This window comes from Erinaceus europaeus, chromosome 9 (assembly GCF_950295315.1).
Source record: "Erinaceus europaeus chromosome 9, mEriEur2.1, whole genome shotgun sequence".
NCBI classification, from domain to species: domain Eukaryota; kingdom Metazoa; phylum Chordata; class Mammalia; order Eulipotyphla; family Erinaceidae; genus Erinaceus; species Erinaceus europaeus.
In genome coordinates this window covers 31126020-31139366 of record NC_080170.1, presented here as the reverse complement: position 1 = coordinate 31139366, position 13347 = coordinate 31126020, and the positions used below count along the sequence as shown (strand labels likewise).

The window sequence follows — 13347 nt, the reverse complement described above, 5'->3', positions numbered from 1 at the left end:
CCCTGGAGGGAGGGTGGTGCTTGTTAACAGTGGTTATGTAAATAGAATGCAGTGGTTATGTAAATAGAATAGTGTTAAGCAGGGGGGATTTAAACCAAATGAAACAGAAGGGGTCTCATGCATACCACATCCAATGAAGATGAGCACTATAATGACAGTAGGTGAGAGACTCTTCACCCTGGCTGCAATTACAGTCACCATAGGGTTTAATAAAGTACCCTGGGAAAATGTAACTTAAATCTCTGGGGAAAAGGGCCCAGAGTCCAGCATTCTTCTGGGAGAAGTCACCATATATATAAACAATATAGATATAAATTAAAGCTTCGTTCTATCATTGTGAAGAAGAACAGTGTTGAGGACCAATAGTCCAGATACATTTTAGATTTTTCTTGGTTATTCAGTAATCTCGTGTAATAATTCTCTGAGGGCACACTTATTGTATGATGTTCAGTCCATTTATTTATTAAATCTGGTGTGCTGTTTTTTTATCACTGATTTTAATGTCAGAAGTGAACTCTAGAAGTTTTTTTCCTGCTAATTGACCAGAGCTGTATATTAAACACTCACTAACACCAGCTCTCGGTTCTCAGAAAGATGTATGAAGATTAATGCATACATGTGACTTCCTCCTCTCTCCCTTCTCCTATCCTCTCATTATTCAGAGGCCTGAAGAAGCTAAAAGTTTCTGGAAATGGCCCATCTGCTTTGTATGCATATTTTTCTCAACAGTGATTGAGGATTCCACTCCCATCTGGGGATGGAAATGAAAACCTCCCCTCAAGCCTACTGGTCTGTGTGTGAGCCTCCCTCTGACCCTCTTCTGGGATGGAGAAGACGGTGCCCACCACCCCTAACAACCCTCTGTATTTGCCTGGAATTCTGACAATTTCCCTGGTCTGCTTCAGGGTAGGGCTTGTCCTTGAAAGCTGTCAAATTTGATTGAAAAATTGTTGCACTTAAAGTGAGCCGATTACAGCTGTAGCTGAGTTGGGTGCTGATGTAAATCATCTCAGCTACTTGAAATGACCATCAGTGAAGTGATAGTGGTGTCATAGTACTTGATGGGTTATTCCCCCTCGGAATATTACATTTATTCTGATCGTTCAACAGGGTTTTGTGGTGGATAATCTATGCTGAGGGAAGGGACGCTGCAGCCCTAGTCTACTGGAAGCTATGTGCAGAGCAAACCAAGTGCATTTCTGCACAGAAACACATACTCACACATATACATATCCTCACATTCACAGTGTACATGTGCACACACCTATACATATACATATATATATATGTACACAAACACACATGCAGACAGTGAAACTTGCATGTGCCCATAAACACAGAAGGTAACTACTGACATCTTTACTAGGAAGTTACTTATACCTCCATTACTTTGATAATCCTTTTTTAGCTTCAGTAAGGCCTTGACTGACTCTTATTTGTAAATACTGACTCAGGATGGCTGTGTGGTAGGAAGCATGTGACTGCAATCTGCACACTCCCTTGATGTATAATCACTATCACCCACAGGCAGTTGTTGCTGGGATGAATTAAAACTATCCAGTTTTTTTTTAATTGGGAACTTAATGGTTTACAGTATAGTTTTTAACACAGAGGCACAGCCTCTACTGTTCCCTTGATTGGTACCTAGGAGAGATACGAGGACCCCAATGTCCCTTCCTCTCACCCCTTTTCCTCCTTACCCAGAAACAAAAACTATCCAATTTAAACCTATAGTGATTTGTGGTTTATAGATTTTTGAGAATATAAAAACTATAGATCTAGCCTGGGGATGAGACTGTTTTTTAGAAAACTGAGTCATTTTGCACATGTAACAACAACTGTATACTGTAAACCATTAATCCCCCCAATAAAAATATAAAATAAAACAGGTCCCCTCGTCTTAAACTCAGACTGTCAGGAATCTTTATCTAGAGGATAAAGAAAGAGGATGTGTTTTAAATATTGTTTTTCTGGGGCCTGTGAGGTAACGTAGCAGGTTAAGTGCATGTGGTGCAAAGCGCAGGGACTGGTCTAAGGATCCTGGTTCAAGCCCCCAGCTCCCTGCTTATAGGGGGGTCACTTTGCAGGTGGTGAAGCAGGTCTGCAGGTGTCTGTCTTTCTCTCCTTTCTGTTTTCCCCTCCTCTCTCGATTTCTCTTTGTCCTATTCAACGACAAGAACAGCTATAACAACAGTAACAATAACAAGTGCAACAAAATGGGAAAAATGGCCTCCAGGAGCAGTGGATTCGTGGTGCAGGCACCAAGCCCCAGAAATAACCTTGTAGGCCAATATATATATATATATATTCTATTACTAGGTGTTCTGGTTAGATTGTGAATTCCAGAAGTACCCAGCTAGTAGAGAAACTGGGGGAGGGATTTTGTGTTAGGCGATACTTGATTGTTGTCTCAAGCTGGTGCATGCCAACATGGTGGACCGAGGATGGGCCAACACTCAATTTTTCAGAATCAAATAAAATACCTTGTTCCCCGCCAAGTAATAATAATGATAATAATAATAATGTATTTATCAAATCAGCAGACTTTTATTACTATATATATGTTTTTCCTTTTATGGAAACCCAAGCTTTGTCTTTGGTCCCTACATATCTACAGGCCCCAGGACTCCTCCATCACCACCACATGTCTTTCTTGCTAAATCTGCTAATTTGTTATTATAGAGGAGGTTAGTCTACAAAATCTCAAAGCATTCATCCTTGTTATAAAGCTGTTGTCCCTACAAGACCATAAGCTTAAAAAAACCAAAAACAAACGAAAAAAAAACACCTCTTGTGCCCACTAGCGTGGATCTGATCTCTTTGCCTTCTTTTTAATAAAAGCCATCACTTTGTAACTGCTTGTCTAATATTCATAGGCCTAGACTGTAGTATCAGTAGAACCATCTCATGTTTTTTTCCCCATTTTATCTTGTGCTTCACATCAAATCTGGCAAATAGAAAACACTGCATATATGTCTTGAGTAAATGAGTAAATGCTGTCGAATTAATGAAGGTCCCTGAATATTAATGGCACAGAAAAAAAGTGTATTGTTTTTTCCATACCAGTGGCACAGAGCAAAACATTTTCTTTTCTTTTTTATTAGTGATTTAATATAGCATTTTCTTTACTACAGTACAGCTCTGCATGACCACCATGTTTTCTTGGGTTGATTGCGCCACCTAGTGGGTTGGCAGGAAGCATCTCACACACAGTGATCTCCACCACCATCTGCTTAATCCTTTCTAAGTAGCACAAAATGCTTTATCGTAATGATGCACTTTTTTCATTATATTTTTGCTTTCTTTACTGAAATGACAATTCTAGTCCTTATTAATTGTCCAATTTGAATGATTTCCTGAATAAGTTCCCTCATTTTTCTCACTTAGTTCTACCTCAGACCTTCAGAAATGTCCCAGGTCATCACAGCACCTTGCTCCAAATGCTGTTTCCCTTAGTAAAGTTTTTCACAACAGACCTCTCAATCCAGTGGTGGTTCATTGTATCACTCTAAAGAGTAATAAGTACTGTCCTTAAAAAGTCCTACAGGACTAGCAAAATAGCTCACTTGGAGGTGCCTGCTTTGTCTTGTGCACAGTCCAAGTTCCAGTCTGGCCCTGGTTGTTCCAGTTCTGTGCTATGTTTTCATCTGTCTCTCTGTTTCTCTTTATATCTGAAAAAGTTTGGCCCGAATGGTAATGTTCCAGAGACAACAAGAACATTAACCAGAGTACAATACCTGTATTTGAGAAACTAGTGTGTTCTAAACTTTTGTTTCAGTTATTAAATACACACATTCACACTTACCCTTTCTACATGCTTGTATGTTCGATTGGACTGTCAAATATATGACCTATGGAAGCTGCTGTTGGTGAGATGAAGTTTAATAGGTTTGATATTAAAATTCTCCAGCACTCAAACTGGAGTTTGAATGTCACTTTTGCTACAGAGTGAATTGAGCAAAATCTTTCCAAGCTTCAGTTTCCAATAAAGAAAGTAATTGGGGACTGGGCAGTAACACTGTAGGGTAAGTGCACATGGCACGAAGCACAAAGATCCCAATTCAAGCCCCCCGTTCCCCATCTTCAGGGGGGTCGCTTCATGGGTGATGAAGTAGGTCAGCAGGTTTCTATCTTTCTCTCCTCCTCTTTGTCTTCCCCTCCTCTCTCCATTTCTCTCTGTCCTATCCAACAACAATGATAGCAATAATATCAAGGATAAACAACAAGGGCAACAAAAGGGAAAAAACAGCCTACAGGAGCAGTGTATTCATAGTGCAGGCACCCAGCCCCCAAAATAACCCTGGCAAAAAAAAAAAAAAGAGAGAACAAAAAAAGAGTAGTTTATAGAGGCTCCTGTGAAGATTAAATACATAAAATTTGTGAATTGTCCATGGTGCTTGTGCACAGTGTGCATTTTCCACAGTGTGCTTTGTGCACACTATGTTACCAGTAACTTAATTTTCTGTTTATCCATATCTGTTGCTTTTACAATTCCACTTTCATCCTTCAATTTCACCAAATTGTCTCCTCATTGTCTAAAATTAGCCTCTACACTTTTGTTCTGATATCTTCATCTAAATTACTTTTCATGGATCAATTTACTGAACTCCTGTTCATTCCTGTATAATTCATTACATCATACATCAGTAAGAACTTTTAGATCTTTGCAAAGTAAAGTGATCAAGATTTATATGTGTTAATTAATCTTAACTATTATATGATTAATATAGATGCTAACTTTGTTGCTGCAACTGTATTGAGATGTGGTTTCTGTTTATAGTCACCAATTGGCCATGGATGTGGAGAATAATATTGAAAAGTGTCACCTCAGTCTACAGCCTTTGGAATCAAAGGTGAAAGTGTAAGTTATTTCAAAGTTTTCATTATTACTTTTACAGATCCTGATTCTTTAACTTCTGAATTTACTAAGGAATTTGTTCACGAGAATTACACATTTATTTATTTACTTCACATTTATAGGTTACACAGCTTTCCGTCCAGGTCTGGGCACAGTAAAGTTGCTCAGACACATAGCACCATCTGCTGGACAATACAGAAAGTAATTTTCACTGCTTCAACGTTTCTTGATTTTTCCCTTTTGTCATTAATTTTCTCTGCTTTCTAATATTTGTAATATTTGTCTAATTCTACTTTCAAACAAATTGGTTATTTCCTCTGTAGGACATTTTCTTATTCCAGATAGACACATAAATGCACACACACACACACACACACACACACACACACACACACACACACCTTCAGCCAGCTTATTTCTTCCTATTTACATTCCACTTCTTGCTCAATTATTTTTGGATATCTCTCCTCTTTCCATCTGACTTTCCTTCAGGGGTGTTTGTAATAACTTACAGTCAACATGAGGTCAGATCCTCTCCAAATGCAATGAAAATTTACTACTATGCCTGGGGCTAGAGGGGCATCACCGAAGGCTGGTCACGTGTCACAGAGATACACTGAACTTTAACTGAGGGTAAGTCAGCAGACACACGATCAGTTTAGATGAAAAAGAGTGAAAAGAGAAAAGCATGATCCACATACCGTGTACCTGGGAACTTAAACATGCCTTACCTTTGTCAGTACCACTGATTTTCTTACAAAAAAAGGAAAAACTTAGAGAGACCCCTGAAGAAGGAAGCCTTGAGTTGGACACATTTAAAGAGTAATGATTGGTTCTTGGATTGAGGAATCACAGTGGAAACTAGTTAGATGCAATGGCCTGATGGATTAAAGCCAAATTTAGCACACTCCCCTATAAATCAGTGCTAACCTTGGTTATCAGTGAAGCTTGCCTCTGGGCCAACATACAGGCAGGATGACCACTCTAGGTCAGGCTCGAACTTGGTTTGTGACATGATTGGGACCTTTCCAGGAAGCTCTGTGTCACACTTACTAAATGAATAATTTATCAGGCATTTCACATAAGCAGCATAAAAGCCTCACTACGTAAGATTAGTTTCCAAGCATATGTTGCTTTATACTCAAGAATTCTCTCATTAAGACCATGTCTATTTCCATGAAATCATGCTGGAAGGAAGACTTAGTTATGTGAAAAAATTGGAGAGCTTACTTTGAGTGCTGAATGAAAAGAGGAACGCTCTCTGGTCTTTTTAGTTTTCATCATCTTCACCGTAGCACCAGCGGCAGGAGCAGGAGAGAGAACACCTCTGTGTGGAGCTTCTGGCTGCTTAGGGAGTTTTATGTGAGTTGGTTTGATGGAGGAGTCATAGTTCAGTGAGGTGCACTCAGATGGCTTTATCTCTTCTGATAACTCTGAACCCCATTTCCAGTTGAGTATGAGGGTAGAATAATCCTGCTGTGTAATGGAAATTGAGTTGCATCAGTTCAGTGTCTCTTGTCTAACTTGGTTATTAAGTTCTTAACTCTCCTGATAGGATGAGCACCAGACATTTTCTACTGCTGGGGCCTATTTCCTCTCTCCTATTCTTCGTCTTCTGCCATTGCCTCCCACCATGTGCCAAGTACCCACACTGCTCTGGGAGCCCACTGAGAAGGACACTTGTGCTCCTCAAAAGTTGTTCACTTAAAAAAAGCCCAAGGCGGGGGCGTAGGCAGTGGCACACCCACTTGAGCACATACATTAGAATGCACAAGGATCCAGGTTCAAGCCCAACTGTGCGGGGTGGGGTGTTGCTTTATGAACAGTGAAGCAATGCTGTGGATATCTCTCTTCCTTTCTCTCTCTCCTCTCTTAATATTTCTTTGTCTCTATCCAATAAGTAAATATTTTTTTAAAAAGAGTCTTAAGAGTTGGATAGAGACAAAGAGAGAGTGTCTTTCACTCTCTACCAGTCCCCAACTGGTGTAGGATATAGCTTTCATGTCCCCCTTGTGTTCTGGGCTGTCTCCCTAGGTCCTTTGTTGCATCCTCCCAGAAAGACCCTGAGGGCCCATATCCCCACATTCTAGGGAACAGTCTCTAGACATGGGATTCACATGAAACAACCCTCAAATTTAGTAGCCAGGAATGAATAGAGGTGGGATTTAAGATTCACTTTGTAGGAATCCTGGGTATACCCACCGTTTCCCTGAGAAAGGAGACATACTCTCTAAATTCCATCTCACAACTACTCTCACATGTGGTTTTATGCCTTGTGTACTTATAGTAAGCTCTGAACACAAACTTTCATCTAAAAAATTGTTATGTAACTGTGATACTCCCTTTCCTTATGCTTTAACAATATTTATATTGTGATGAAACAACAGAGATATTGAAACATACAAATGTTTAAAAAGTTTATTCATTAATTATCCTCATGTCATTTTCTTATTTTTTTATCAATATATTTGATTTTCTGGTGAAAAAACATTATATTCCTTAAAGGAGGAACTCTAGAGAATGAAAACTGTCCCCCAAATAATTTCAAAACTATTTCTCAGTGAAGCCATGATTAACTGGGAACAATAGCTGTCACATTCAAAGGTTTAATTTGAAAAAGGTCTACAGAAAGAGTGGTTGAGAGCTGACTTTGGAGATGAACTCAGGTTCAAACCCCAGCTCTCGTTCTTACTGCCTATATGCTTATTTCTGAATCCTCCTTAGTTCTCAATAAAGGGAAGACTGTTTTGTGGCCAAGATCATTGTTGTTCAAGTTGACACCTGTGAGGGAGAGTGAGAATGAGTATGTGTGTGGGGGCAAGTATTGGCATTAGGGAGAGAAAGAGAGAGATCCAGATGGCAAATAAGATCAGCCTGGCAGGAAGTTGAACTCAAGATTACAGATGATGCAGAAAAAGTGGTATGGAGGTTTCTAAATGTACCATACCGTCCTCTGGTGTCTAGTAAGCTAAACTATAATACAGAACCCCCCGTTCCTTGCACCACTTCACTTAGGGAAGTCTTATATTGCTAATTTACATTCAGTAACTGAAAAGAGAGCCAAAGAAATGACTACTTTTACAACAAAAGTTGGAAAGCAAGACAGTGCTTGTATAAATAGCAGTGTCCCAGGCAAGAGGAGTAACCCTGTGGATTTAGTTTTATCATTCTGTTTTTACTATGTCACTATGATTTTAACTTTTATGAACTTGTTATATTTGGTAGGTAATCTTTGCAGTATGGAAAACTAAGAAAATTCCATAAAATGAATGATAATTATTTATTCACTTTACTCCCTTTTCAGCATATAAGTTTCATAAAGACACTACTTTCTGAAAGAGGGGATGCTGTATCTCAAATGATCATGACTTTTTTTTATTTTTACATTGGATTTTTTTCTTGTCTCCAGGGTTATTGCTGGGGCTCGATGCCTGCATTAGGAGTCCACTGCTCCTGAAGGCCATTTCCCCCATTTTGTTGCCCTTGTTGTTGTTATTGCCATTGCTATTGTTGTTGCTGGGTAGGACAGAGAGAAATTGAGAGAGGAAGGAAAAAGATAAACACCTGCAGACCTGCTTCACCATTTGTAAAGTGATCCCCCCCACACACACAGGTGGGGAGACAGGGGCTCAAACCAGGATCCTTGCGCAGGTCCTTGAGTTTTACACCATGTACACTTCACCCGCTGTGCTAGTGCCCAGCCCCATTTTTACATTGTTTTTGAATAATCATGGTTTTAAGGAGAGAGAAAATAAAATCTTGGGGTCTTATGTCTGTATTCTTTGAGTTGTGTGTTTCTTCTGTTCTTTGAATTGCCTCTGAACCAAGTTTGAAGCATTTAATGGCAATTTTACAGATTGTTTGGTACCTTTGAGTGACATCACTGGTGAGCAGTACTATGGGGAGATCCAAGGACTCACATCCTTCAAATGATGTAGAAATAACTAACAAGCTCCCCCAAATTAGCTATGCCTTTAATAAGTCACATGAGAAGTCTTGGGCCTCCCAAACTCAGTTATGTCATCTGGCAGAACTTTCTTTGAGATTCTTTTAAAAAAATCTTAAAACCAAAGAAGAGTAAGTAAGTAAAGATGTAATAATAATAATAATAATAATAAAAAAACAGTTAAATCCTGTTTGACTAGAAGTGGAATATATAATTTAGGGGGAATCTTTTTTTTTAAATTTTTTATTTAAGAAAGGATTAGTGAACAAAAGCATAAGGTAGGAGAGGTAGGGGGAATCTTAAAAGCCTGCAAAATAATATACTTATGCAATTTTGTACAAACCATGAGGAACACTTTATAGGATCTTTGAAGAAATTTCTGACCTCTTAGTAAGACTCTCGATGTTTGAGTTTCAGAACTTCAGAGAAGTTGATTTCTTTCCCAAAGGTGTTGACTGCAGCTCCTGGACTTTTTCTTGAGCGTTATTACAATGCACAGAGACTTACTAAATTATTAACACATATAGACTCAGCAATGAGGTATCTTTCTTGTGCTCTTTGAACCCTCTGACTATTGAGAAGCGATCATCTTTGAGCTATTTTAGTCAACTGAACGTAAATCTATAGAGAAACAATGTTAATGGATGGTTGTATGTAGAGGAACTGTGGAAGAGCCAGTGTTCCCAGTGGCTTAGAAGAGGTAGTACTGGATTTTTGCAAATATTTTATACTATTTTTAAAGACCGAATCCTGACAATTAATTGGTGTTCATCTCTGGATGACTCCCAAGGGAGAACAGATGTGTTCACTGGGCCTCTGTGGAAACCTGGATTTTAATCTTAAAGATTAGAGACTAGTGCCAGTTGAAAAAAAAAACAACTTAGTTTTTCACTAAGTAAGTATTTATTTATTCAGAATAGATGAATTTTAAAAATATGAATCTGAGAAAATTAAGAGCTTTCTTTAGGTGAAGTATCAAGTAGCCAGCTAATCACATATTACTTTAGTTTTGGGGATAGTATGAAGCACTTTCTACTATTTCATCATTTCTGTTCACTTCTTACTATTTTTGTTTATTTATTTTTTAATTTTTAAATTTTTTTTTCATTTTTTAAGAAAGGAGACATTAACGAAATCATAGGATGGAGGGGTATAACTCCACACAATTCCCACCACCCAAACTCCATATCCCATCCCCTCCCCTGATAGCATTCCCATTCTCTATCCCTCTGGGAGCATGGACCCAGGGTTGTTGTGGGTTGCAGAAGGTGGAAGGTCTGGCTTCTGTAATTGCTTCCCTGCTGAACATGGGCGTTGACTGGTCAGTCCATACTCCCAGTCTGCCTCTCTCTTTCCCTAGTAGGGTGAGTCTCTGGGGAAGCAGAGCTCCAGGACACATTGGTGGGGTCTTCAGTCCAGGGAAGCCTGGCCGGCATCCTGATGGCATCTGGAACCTGGTGGCTGAAAAGAGAGTTAACATACAAAGCCAAACAAATTGTTGAAGAATCATGGACCCAAAGGATGGAATAGTAGAGATGAAGTGTTGGGGGTTACTCACTGCAAACTCTACTGTACTACTGCTTTCAGGTATATATTTACCCTGGTTTATGGATACGTGTGTACATATGCTCTATCTCCTGGAACCTAGTCTATATCTAGGTTTTGGGACTTTGTTAGGATGTGAGCCACCTGGGATAGAGTTAGAGAATACTGTGAAAGGAAAGGTCTCACCCGAGTGATGAAGCTGAAGGATTGTCATTCCACACCTGAAGTCTCTGGACACAGTCTGAAGTGAAGCATGGTGGGGTGGCACTCATTGCATTGATAGGTTGCAATCAGCGGATGCAATATTATTTGATAAGAATTGGGAGAAGCATGTGGGAAAGTGGGCCCTACCCTAGGGTCCCAGGACTGGGGGAAGTTTAGGCTCTATAGTAGAAATGTGAGGTTCCTGCTGTCTTAGGGTTCAAGAAGACAATGGATAGTTATTGTTAACATCACATTATTTGGTAATTGGGTTAACTTTGAAAAGTCCCTTTGTTAGACATACAATAAAATTTCCCCCCCTCTCATATTAATTAAATAGTGATTTATATGACTACAATTTAATAGGTGTGTACATAAACACCATTCCCATCACCAAAAGATTGTGTCCCATCCCCCCCACCCAACCTCTTACCCCCCCACCCCCACCCCCCCACTGGCCCAGGAAGCCGCATGTCCATCCTCCCCCTCACCTCACCACAGGGTTTTTACTTTGGTGCCCTACTTTCAATTTAGTCAGATCCTGCTTTTAGTTTCCCTTTCTGATCTTCTTTCTCAACTTCTGTTGATGAGTAGGATCATCCCACTTAGTTTTTCACAAAGTAAGTATTTCTTTATTCAGAGTAGATGAATTTTAAAAATACTAATCTGAGAAAATTAAAAGCTCTCTTTGGGTGAAGTATCAAGTAGCCAGCTAATCACATATTACTTTAGTTTTGGGGATAGTATGAAGCACTTTCTACTATTTCATCATTTCTGTTCACTTCTTATTATTTTTGTTTATTTGTTTTTTAATTTAAAAAATTTTAAAAACATTTATTTATTCCCTTTTGTGGCCCTTGTTTTTATTGTTGTAGTTATTATTGTCGTTGTTATTGATGTTATCGTTGTTGGATAGGACGGAAAGAAATTAAGAGAGGACGAGAAGACAGAGAGGAGGAAGAAGGATAGATAGGAGAAAGATGGATACCTGCAGACCTGCTTCACCACTTGTGAAGCGACTCCCCTGCCAGGTGCAGGTGTGGAGTCGGAGGTTCGAACTGGGATCCTTACACTGGTCCTTGCGTTTTGTGCCATGTGCACTTAACCCACTGCACTACCACCCGACTCCCTTATTTTTTATTTTTCCATTGCTAGCTTTCTTGCACAGTATGTAAAATCTATGACCCCAAGATGCTTGCCTGTATATCCCAGAGCAGGGCCATATAACTGCATCTAACTTCATGAAAACCTTCATCTTGAGGTCTGTGGGAACGACTCTTCCTGGGCTGATTTAGTCTCTCAGCAGAGTCCAAGGTCAACTGGACAACAACGATAGACTGAGCAAGTGAATAAGTGATGTGTTGGTCTATTTATTATTCTCATTTGAAATATAGTTTGAGAAATGAAAAAGTTGTGTGTCTCATAAATCAAAGTGCGCTTCCATGTGCAAGCCAGTTTCACTTTAATGTCTTTTCCCGAGTTAACTCCAGTAGACCCATTTAGTATCATAAAGTATATCAAAGTCAAAACAGTAAAACAGAGGTCTTCCAACTTCCTGCATTACGTTCTACATGTTAAAATTGCCCCATTTCCTGCATCAATTCCTTCAGACTCCAGTGATTTTGTGATTTTAGAGTGTGATTAGAGTGACAGTACCTGTTGGCTTTTTTAGCATCCAACGAGCATGGCGTGAGTACCTGCAACGGCAGGACCCCCTGGACAAGAGGAGCCCATCCCCGCCTTCTGTGTCCTCGGACAAGCTGAGCAGCTCAGTCAGCATGAACACCTTCTCAGACAGCAGCACACCCGTGAGTACCCTTTCTTATGCTCAGACTGCAAAGCTCAAGCTTTGGCTCTGAGAGATAAGACAAGTTTGTGACAGAAGGTCTGGCCTTCATGACTGCTCTCTGTGAGCCCTTGTGAGGGTTCTCTTATCTCAAAGTAGATGCTATCCACAAAATACCACAAACTTAATCAAGTTCAAGGGATTTAGTCATGCTTAGAACTAGCCTAAACTACTCATTTGAGTGTCCTTACTGCCCAACTTCTGAGAAGTTTTTCTTTTATAATAGTAAATTCCTTTCAGTGTGTGCTTCTACTGGTGCTTTGTGTGCTAATGTGATAGCAAATTAGCTTGGTTGTGAGGCTTGTAAACAGGACTTTGTGGGGGCCAGGCGGTGGTACACCCAGTTAAGCACACATATTACCAAGCTAAAGGACCTGGGTTTGAATCCCTGCTGCCAGTCTGCAGCAGGGACACTTGATAAGTGGTCTGTCTATCTTTCTCTCTCTGCCTCCTCTTCCTTCTCAGTTTCTCTCAGTCCGTCTAATAAAAAATAAGTAGAAAAAAACGGGGAAAAATGACTGTCAGGAGCGGTGGATTCATAGTGCTGGCACTGAGCCCCAGTGACAAACAACCCTGGTGACCAAAACCAACCAACCAACCAAACAAACAAACAAACAAACAAAAACAGGACTTTGTCAGGAATAATTAAAAAGTCTCATTGGTAACTTTAATGTCTATAGGAACCAGGTAGATGGACCCCAGGATGTGGACCCAGAATATCTGACCCCAAAACACATGTTCAGCCAAGGGCAACATACTCAGTTATGCAAATGTATTCTCATGTGGGGATTCAGAGGCGATGTGATCAGATGTAAGTTTTTTTTTTCCTCAGGAGATGCTAGAAATCCAGATTTAAAAAGGGTGTATCAGTGGCAGAAAATTTAAAGCACAAATAGACCAAGTCTGCATGCAGACCACATTTTTTTTTTCTCATTTACTGCCTCCTCCCCT

At 39.7% G+C, this 13347-nt stretch overlaps 1 protein-coding gene across 1 annotated transcript in view; it reads left to right on the top strand.

The window, feature by feature from the left end:
* SCHIP1 (schwannomin interacting protein 1) overlaps positions 1 to 13347 on the top strand; it is a 646656-nt gene that overhangs the window by 155798 nt on the left and 477511 nt on the right. The window contains exons 3-4 of the mRNA XM_060197568.1: positions 4781 to 4861; positions 12223 to 12358. Of these exons, the coding sequence (XP_060053551.1) occupies positions 4781 to 4861; positions 12223 to 12358 (217 nt within the window). The remainder of the gene's footprint in view (positions 1 to 4780; positions 4862 to 12222; positions 12359 to 13347) is intronic.